Source organism: Egretta garzetta, unplaced genomic scaffold (assembly GCF_000687185.1).
Source record: "Egretta garzetta isolate BGI_Z169 unplaced genomic scaffold, ASM68718v1 scaffold258, whole genome shotgun sequence".
Classification (NCBI taxonomy): domain Eukaryota; kingdom Metazoa; phylum Chordata; class Aves; order Pelecaniformes; family Ardeidae; genus Egretta; species Egretta garzetta.
In genome coordinates, this window is record NW_009260413.1 from 1691968 (window position 1) to 1701816 (window position 9849).

At 40.7% G+C, this 9849-nt stretch overlaps 1 protein-coding gene across 1 annotated transcript in view; it reads left to right on the top strand.

Moving 5' to 3' along the window:
- Nucleotides 1–3794, top strand: part of SMAD1 (SMAD family member 1) — a 25345-nt gene extending 21551 nt beyond the window's left edge. Inside the window, exons 5-6 of the mRNA XM_009643640.2 lie at nucleotides 1501–1757; nucleotides 3651–3794. Of these exons, the coding sequence (XP_009641935.1) occupies nucleotides 1501–1757; nucleotides 3651–3794 (401 nt within the window). The remainder of the gene's footprint in view (nucleotides 1–1500; nucleotides 1758–3650) is intronic.
- The last annotated feature ends 6055 nt before the right edge of the window (nucleotides 3795–9849 follow it).

Genomic DNA, 9849 nt, shown 5'->3' on the forward strand with positions numbered 1-9849 from the left:
ACTGTGTATGTACTGCAGCAGAGTGTGGAAGAGACAAGGATGCTGTTGAACAAGTGAATGTGTACAATTAATGATTAAATAAAACTGTCTTTGAGGAAGGAGGAGTAAATCCCAAACTTGAAGACATAGCCATAAATGATTTTGCAGATTAGGTGGGAGTATATATGTACCCACACAGGTACACAGCAGCAAAATCTTACATGACAGAGCACAGTCAATGCTTTCTGATGGGACTTCAGTTTAGTTTTTAAATTCTATGTATTTGCTTCTTTGATGCATGACATTGTGGGAGGTGAAAGGTTTAAACGGCAAGTAATCCATTTTTAAACACAAAAGGCAAATTTTTTTGCTTTCTCAAAGCCTTTGGAATGGAGTGCTACTGACAGCAAATCTCCACAAAGGTTCCCTGTATGTCGCTCTTCTGGGGCTCGCTGCTGTCAGTGGCGGGTGAGGCAGCAGGCAGTAGAAGGGGAAAGGACTATAAAATTCGTGTGCGCCCTCATTTGACAGGTACACACGAGGAATATAAGGGCCACTTTCTTTTTCCAGCTTCCTGGAATTAAAGGGAGCTGAAGAAAGTCATTCTATCCAAAACAGCATTCAGGACTTTTCCAGAGAATCCAGCTTGGGCCTGCTTTAGTATCTACAAATTATGCAGTAGGTTTCTGCTCTCTCCTTTTGCATTCCTAATTATTGTTTTACGTAAACATAATGAGAAAAAGTTCAAGTTGTTAAGCCATCCAACATGCTGCATCAAAACTAATGCAGTGCTTGCTAGTTTATTGTTGTTGAATAAACATCATGTTAAAATGCAGGAATTACTGATTTCCCTTATATGTATGTACACACACCCCCTTTCAAATTGCCTACTTATGAAACAGAAAAGTAAAAATCAGGTTTGAAGACAGACAAATGGTGGTCTGATATGCAGTTATCCAGAGGAGGGCTACTAAAATGATCTGAGGGCTGGAGCACCTCTCCTATGAGGACAGGCTGAGAGAGTTGGGCTTGTTCAGCCTGGAGAAAAGAAGGCTGCAGGGAGACCTGATTACAGCCTTTCAGTACTTAAAGGGAGCCTATAGAAAAGATGGGGAAAATCTCTTTAGTAGGGCCAGCTGTGACAGGACAAGGGGTAATGGTTTTAAACTAAACCAGGGTAGGTTTAGACTGGATATAAGGAAGAAATTCTTTACAATGAGGGTGGTGAAACACTGGAACAGGTTGCCCAGAGAGGTAGTGGAGACCCCATCCCTGGAAGCATTCAAGGCCAGTTTGGACGGGGCTCTGAGCAACCTGATGTAGTTAGCGGTGTCCCTGCTCCCTGCAGGGGGTTGGACTAGATGACCTCTAGGGGTCCCTTCCAACCCAAAACATTCTATGATTCTATGAATTAATGTTTATCTCTTCAAGCAGAAACATCTCTCTGTGGAGAGAGAGTATGAAAAATAGATAAACAGTGTGAATTCATCTAACTTCCTTATGTCAACCTTCTCCTCTTAGGTGTTCATCTCTATTATGTTGGTGGGGAAGTGTATGCTGAATGTCTTAGTGACAGCAGTATTTTTGTGCAAAGTCGGAACTGCAACTACCATCATGGGTTCCATCCCACCACAGTCTGCAAAATCCCCAGTGGCTGCAGTTTGAAGATTTTCAATAATCAAGAGTTTGCTCAGCTTTTGGCTCAATCAGTGAACCACGGCTTCGAGACAGTATATGAGCTTACTAAGATGTGCACTCTCCGTATGAGTTTTGTAAAGGTATGTGAAAATTTGCTTGAGATTATTTTGTAAGCAAAATAAATTATTTTTTCTTAATGTGGTGATTTTGAATGGTTCTGTGCCTCCCTCCATCGACCTATTAATAGCTGTTGAATTTTAAGTATGGAATAATGTTTGTTAAGTGTAAGGCAGATCTTAATGAAATTAAGTTGGTTTTGTGGACAAAAATCCATCTGACACACATACTTTGAAAGCTTGAGGTAACTTCCAGAAAGCGTTTCTTTACATGAGTCTGTAGTCACTTGTGAAGCATTTCCATCATGTCTGTTAACTATTCTAATTTAATTGAATCGCCTCTTGTAAATTTTTTGTTTCAGTTGAATCCTCATATTTAATATGTGTATAGATTGTGTGTGTGTGTATAGAATTATCTGCATAATTACTCTGGAATTAGAGGGCTTGTCGTTTTAATTTTGTGGTATATGTTAAGATACAGTACAAGGTAAGTTTTGAAAAGAATTGAGTCATTAATTACCTGGCCTAAAAGTGGAAAAGCCACCAACTCATGATGAAGCATCAGCTTTTTGCCCCTTTTTTTGCCCATTGTTATGGTCCGTGCCAACTCCTGCTCTGTAAGAGGCCCAGCTGAACTTCATGCTCCTGTTCCTGGGTGGTATTTTTGGAGAGTTGAGCTGGAACTGCACTGTAAGTAGCAGTTGTGGGAGTGTAGATAGCATAATCCTCTAAATCTGTCTTGACCAGAAGCTCTCAAATTGGGAGCTGCAGTGATTATTTAGAATAATATACGTACCCTTCTATTCTAGGGGGGCATGCAAGGTCAAGATTTGTGACGTGGCTGTGGGTGTCAACATGGGCTCTGATATAAAAGGGCTGGTCACATGTGAAAGTAGTCAAATGAAGATGGTAATGTGCTAAAGTGGTCATCTTGATAGGAGGATAGAAACTTTCAGATGTGTTAGGACTGGGGTTCCTAAAGTGGAATAGGTTGTTTATAGCTCTGCATACTAGAGAGTTGTATGGCAGAGTTGCCTGAACAGTAGCAGAGGACATCCAATGTCTTGGATGTTGCACTGCACAGTGTTTAGAGCTGCTGCCACCTCTGTTGGGAGCTGGGTAATCCCTTCATTAGTGGTTAATATAGAGCAGAGCAAACTACCTGCGGCTGTCTTAGTCTTGTCTCTAGACCTGCCCCAAAAATGGTTCACTTAGAAAATTATTTTGAATGCTGTTTAAATATCTGTTTATATCTTTGGTGATTACTGTAACTGAATCGGGTATGAGCTGAAATAAAACCTATATTGTCTTGAGAAATAGCCTGCTGGGGAATGACCATGCCCTCTTTCTCCGAAGAGGAATGTTTTTGACTTATTGCTTGGTTTATCATGTCTATCCTGCAAATGATGCTTCGGCTCTTGTCAGACAGATGCCTCACCCCCATTTCCATAATGTCAGTTTATGACCTCATTTTTTTTAATTTGCTCATCTGTTTGGCAGCATTTCCCCCCAGTTTGTTCTATTTTTGGTCTTCGCAGAGAAGACTTGATTATCCCCCTCTTCAGAGGCTTTAGTGGGACATTATGCAGCTGGCAGTGGGGTATGGGGAAATTTCGCACTGCCATGGGTTATATCTTTAAGAATGTAAAGACTTCCATTCCAAGAGATCAAGAGATCTCAGAATGACACTTCCTCCAAATGTAATGCTTTTTTCTTTTTAACTTCAGATTTGTTTGTTGAAATGTGATAATATTGGTGCATCAAGGGTGTTGTGCTACCCTGCTGATAATGACTGTTGAAAGCTAAAGTACTTTGGTAAGAAAGATGATGATTGAAGTATGCTTCTCACATATTTGATACTATAAAGTAAGGTGATCTTTTTTTTTTTTCTTTTCCCATTTACAATTATGTTTCCAGGGTTGGGGAGCTGAGTATCATCGCCAAGATGTAACGAGCACTCCATGCTGGATAGAGATACATCTTCATGGTCCCCTCCAGTGGCTGGATAAAGTACTTACTCAGATGGGCTCTCCTCATAATCCTATTTCTTCAGTGTCTTAAAAGGTCCCAAGCTCCTGCATTTTGGAAACAATTGAGCCTTGCATGTACTTGAAGGACGTATAAATCCAACCCCCGGGTGCCCCCCCCCCCCACCCCGCCCCGAACTGGCAACAGCTGAATAAGAGCCATGAAAATACTTGACTTCTGTGACCAACTGTTGGATTCAGAAAAAAAAAAAAACCCCACCACACTTTTGACATACTGTTAGTATCAAGAATTTTAGTTTACATTGTAATGTACTATTGCAAAGTTGATTTGCAGTGCTTAGTGCAACGGGGATGACCGAGCCAAAACCACAATCTGTCAGACCGAGTTCCCGAAGGATCTTCCTGTAGTTGACACTCTGAGTCTCTCTTTCTTCCTTGTGTTCAGTGCTCGCTGCTTTCCCCTGTGTCCTCTGGGGCTAAGAGCCAATGTTGGTGAAGTCTGCTTTTTTGCAGGCTCTCTGCAGTACATTTTAAAACCATTTGTCTAAGTTGATGGTTGCTGATCTCTTTAAAAGAAAAAAAAAAAGTCATAAGGTTTAATCTCAATAACTGTGTAATAACCTTTGAAATTGTGTCCTGACCATACTGCTGTAAGAATATTAGGTATGTTTTTTGCTAAATGTATGTACGGTGTATTGGAAAGTTTAGAAATTAATTAGATTTAGACCATAAAGGAATTAGGAATATTTGAATGGGGGGAGGTGGGAGCGGGAAGGAAAAATGACAACTGAAATGTAGACTATATTGTAAACATAGCTTGTTAGTTTAAACTGAGGTCTGAGTTTTGCTGTGCATTTCATTTTTATAGTGGCTTCATCTTGTTGATTCTGACTATTTTTGCCTCTTCGTTTTCCCCCAAAACAGTTGCGCAGCTGGTTAATTCTTTTACCCGTGAAGAGGACAAAATGATTAATTCCTGCAGTTTGAAGACTGCAGCTCTATGTATTTCAAGACAAAATTGTACAGAGTGCTCTTTAACTATTGAGCAGTTTTATACAGTTTATGTAACAGAAGTAGGCTTTTAATTTTGTAACAGAATCTTGTTTTGCCAAACCTAGTAACTGTTAATTGTTTGGAGGACTTCAAAATCCCTATGTGTGTTTATTTCAAACTTTTAAAAAATATATATATTTTTAATTTTTTTTTTTTTACTGCTTGGTTTATTTTCTTCTCTTTGATCTTTTATACTCATATAAGCTGTAGTACTTTAAGTACCTTTATTCCAAAACTAGTGGGTCCTCTTTACTGGAAGTTTTGAATAAAACCTGTTGTTACTGCTTACATTTGGTTAAAACCTTGTCTTGTCCACTTCTTAGTAGACTCTTAAGAAACCAGATAAAGATACGGTCTTGGAGGAGGAACAACTAGGAATGAAGACATGCTGAGGTTAGACATTTCTGATTAGTACAGGTTAGTAACCTTACTTAACTTGGTATATGAGGTAAATGAGTACTCTAGAGAGAGATATTTCTGAACCAGGCAAGATTAGAATGGATGCAGTAACACTGAAGTGTCCTAGCCACCTAGTTAACTTTCTGTGAGATTTCAACATACAACATCTGAGAGATTTTGCTGAGGATGCACCGCCAGTGGGCTCTCGCTGCTCCTTGCTGTGGTTGTGATGAAGAGCCTTCACACTCCATTCCCCACGCCTCTGCCTTTGCTCTGGGGAGAGGTGAGGGAAGGATGTCCCTTCGCAGCTGCAAAGTGTCTGTCAGCTGCTGGGATGATGGAGTTTGAGAGACTGGGGATTGACTGAAGATCCAGGGCCTGTGCCTGGCTATAGTGGTCCATGCGGTGCTAACAGGAGCATGAGGGAAAGCTGAGCAACAGAGATGAATGAGTGTTCAGCCAGATGTATGCATGTGTATATCACTGTAATGAGTAATAGCCCTTTTTGGAGAATGAGTCAATTCCATCCTCTGCTTTTTTTTTTTTTTAGTTAATTCCATTGCTTGGTTCAGTATACATCTTTAAAACTAACCCTACTTCCCCTGCTAAGGGCGGGGGGGAAAAAAAATCCATTGTGTTCAAGTTCCCTATTTAGGAGAACCTGGTTAGAGACTTTTTTGTATTTGTAAGTTCCAAGAACAGATTTGTTTTTTTTAAATTCAGTTTAACACGTATTTTTTTATAAAGAAGCAGTCATAGCACAAATACAAGTCTTAAAAATAAGTAAAATTTAAAAATGACCAAAAAGAGAGAGAATGCTGTTTGCTGTTCAGTCACTGTCTCTTTTTTCCATCTTCAGTCCCTGCTACATTAACTCTCAGCTGTTCCCAACTGGTTTCCTTCCTTTTGTTGGAACGCAGCACTGAGGTAGTGACTTTTTTTTATCAGTGCTGTAACCATCCATCATGCAAGTCTTAAGAGTGTTTCTATTTGGATGTTTTCATATTTGGATGATCCTGTGCAAGTTTTGGTAAACTTTGAAATAGCTTCAGAGTAAGAAAAGACAGTTCCATGTTGTGACTGCTTTTGAATGTTAGTGTCTTGTATGCTTTGGGCTGTAATCCCTCTCTGTTTTTCCTAAACAGGGATTAAAATTGGAAAATACTAGCTCTGCAGTGTCTCAGAAACTTTCAGTGGTAATACTTCTGCAGGGTCCCAGTTTTTGTAAGTTCCTTCTGTTGTGAATTTTCCTGTGCTGTTGATACTGTTGAAGTGCAGTGTACATAATATTTTCTCTATCTGTTATCCAGCTTTTTGTTTGTGGTGAGGAGTAAAAAGTGTGCCTTCATGTGATGGCACAGAGTATCCCAGCTGTACTTCATTAAATAAGCTGAGTGGATTGGCGTAGCACCTGAGACTAATAGCCAGAAAAATAGGAGGTAGGACAGAAGTTACCTCGAAGGAGGCAGCTGCTAGCCTGAGACTCTTGTGAAGATTTCTGGAGCATCTTGGAGAAGTTTTCTTACTGATTTGCCCCACTTCAGATAAATGGAGTCAGAAAGCTGGAAAAGGCACAGGACAAGACAGAAGGAAAAGAGTTCCTTGCTGACCTCTCTCAAAACAGAGAATGATGAGAGCTAGAAACTCAGAGAGAGCCTACAGTGTCAACTCTGTAACCAGGTGAGTCCCTGCTGCCTATTTGGGTTTATTTCCCTGTAGTTTCGTGGGTCTAGTCTTCTGAACAACAGAGTTAAACACAGAGACACTCCTTCAAGGTGAAAAGCTGAGATGGTCCCTGTTAGGAGAAACTGAAAAGTTATGGATAACTGCTTTAAAAAAAGAATGGAGGAAGAGCAGGGAACAGTAGATGGGAGACACATACTTCCATGGAGTTGAATGTGTTTTGAAATCTGTGCTTTGGCTTTTAAGTGCTGGAAAGAAAATAAATCTCCTCAGGTGGAGATGACTTTTTAACCATTTAAAAGTCTCTGGTGAACCTTTAAAAGACTCGATGAAACCTAAGAGAGGTAGCCATGGTTACTTGTGTGGTTTTAGGAAGATATGGAGGGAAATAATTCATGTTTTAACATGTCCTGTATCAGAATCATGGACCTGATCTTCTAATGCTTGCTAACCTGGTATTGCTACCTAGTTTGATAAAGCTGTTTCCTTACTGTATCACTTCTCTTGCTACGGTAGCTATGTTTTCACAACTACGATTGTCTTTCTGTCTTTTCAAAGAATGTGTGGTTCTGTGACTACCATTCATACCATAAATCAGTGCAGAGATGTCTGAAATTTATATGGCCCTTTCTTGATGTGCCTATGTCCTTGATTTTTCCTTTGTCTTGCTATACTTTAAACTTTTGATCGACGTCTTGGAAGTTAGCTGTGTTTTGATGGTCTCTTTATTAATTGCTGATGGTTTGTTCTGTGCAGCACACTGCAGCTTCTTATTCTACTCTGAGATTCATGATTCATAACCGTGAACTGGCAGTCACCTTTTTCTGGATGCATGCCTAAACATACAACATAACTCTACCATCACCAGTCATGGTAGAGCAATATATTTTTTACACGCATCATCTCACAGTTCATTTTCTTCAAATACATTTGTAATTCTGTGCAGGAGAGAACTGAAAATGGCTCTGACTTTACTCTGTCCCCTTCTGTCCTTGACTTAAACAGCTCAACAAAGAGAGGCACCCTTGTCACGTTATCCTTTTAGGGGATGTTCTCTCTTCTCTGTTCCCTAAGCCCCCCTTCCTGACTCCTATATTCTTGATGACTTCCCTTATTTTTTTTGAACTCTTTGCAAATGGCTTTTTGTCTGATTCTTTTTTCATACCTGCTGGATGCTGCATGTTTCAGTCGGACAAAAAACCCTCTACAGTATGCTTGCCAAAGGCAGGTAAAGAATTATGGGTTGCTGCAGGCACTGAAGGCCACCCATAAAGATATTCATGCTTCACAGACACCACTTCTTCAACCCCTGCTGTCTCAAATGCTTTTTGGAAGAGGAAGGTGAAGACAGGTTCCTGCTATTGGATTTCACTTTTGCTTGGGATTACTGTTTCAAAGGTTTTTACAGTTTCTAAGATTCCCTTCCCTCCTCTCTACGGCAGTATGTCACTTGGTTTGCGTCTGACTGAAATGGCAGAAATTGTCAGCCAAGGTGCTCAGGCTTTGTATTTAGCGCCTGTGTTGCCTGACCACTGCCTTCAGCCTTGCACATGTTCTCATCATCTCTCTCTCCCAACAGGCTCCAGAATAAATAACTTGCATGGTTTGTAGAATGAAGCTCCTGTACTCTCTGCTCACCTTGGTGACTTGCTCAGAGGGGAAACCCCTGCGGGACAAGTGAAGCTGTGTGGCTGGGACCTGGCTCTCATTCGCAGCGGCTGGCTGAAGTGGTCCTTGTTCCCAGGGGCTGCCATCCTTGTGAGGTTCTGTGCCTGTTCCTGTGCCACTGCAGGTCACATATCTGTTTGGTGCAGCAGACTGCCACCCATTTGTCCGTGTATGTTCATGTGCTGTGAACTGCTGAGGCAGAGGGCTCAGATTTCCCACTTTTGGTATCTGTTTGGTGCAGCAGACTGCCACCCGTTTGTCCGTGTATGTTCATGTGCTGAGGCAGAGGGCTCAGATTTCCCACTTTTGTTTAGTTGAGGTGGCTGACAAGGTGGCTGCTATTTCATTCATCCCAGCTGTGGGAGATGATGATCTCTTCAGCTGCAACAGCTGTGTCTGACAGGTGAATTGGTTTTCATGAAGCAGTTGCAATGGAGAGACAGATCAAGGCTGTTGCAAACACAAAAGTAATTCCAATAAGTGTTTATAATTTTTATAATGTAAGCATCCCCTGGGCTTGACGTGGGTACCAAGATGAGCAGATCTATTGCAGTGAATGGAAAAGATGGGTATAGTTTTCACTCAGGTCTGATAAATGCTTTACAGTTAAAAATGGCACGTGGATCTTCAGTGGATATTAACTTGTCATGTGTGGCTGAAGTCATCAAAAAGTAATGTCAAACAAACCCCCAATTTTACAAACAGTCCAAAAGTCTGGAATTAGATTTGGTCATCTTTCAGGAATGTAAGAATTTTTATTTTAATGGCTGCAGATTCCTAGTTTTCCCTTAGGAATTGGTTTGCAATTTCCCCTTTTCATCCTGCTGCTAAGGTATGAGTTGAAAAATCTGTATCATTCTTCATGATCCTGCCAACTCATCGGAGACTTTAAGTCCGTAAAACTCGGAGGACACTGCTTTAGGTAAATTTTGAAGAAGTGAGCACCTTTGTGTGCTTCAGATTGTAGGTAGGACTTAAGATCTCTCAGAGCGGTGATAAAAACCTGCCACTTAAAACTCTGTAGTAAATGTAAAATCAGCTGTAATTGTATTGCAGAGGGGACTCTGCACGTGCCAAACAGGATTTCCTTGCTCAAAGAGTTTGGTTTAAGTGGACAGGTCGCTTGCTTAGATGTTGTGGAACAGCACAGTTTGCCTTTGTAAAGGATATTCTAATTTTCCTGTTGCAGCTTCTTTCTTTCCCCAGTATCCCTGTAACATGTAAAAACATTATTTCATATGAAGAAAAATGGTGTGCCTAACTTCCCCTTCCCTTACCCTTCCTTATACGATGACTTCAAACTTCTTGGTCTTCTGTTTCTTTAG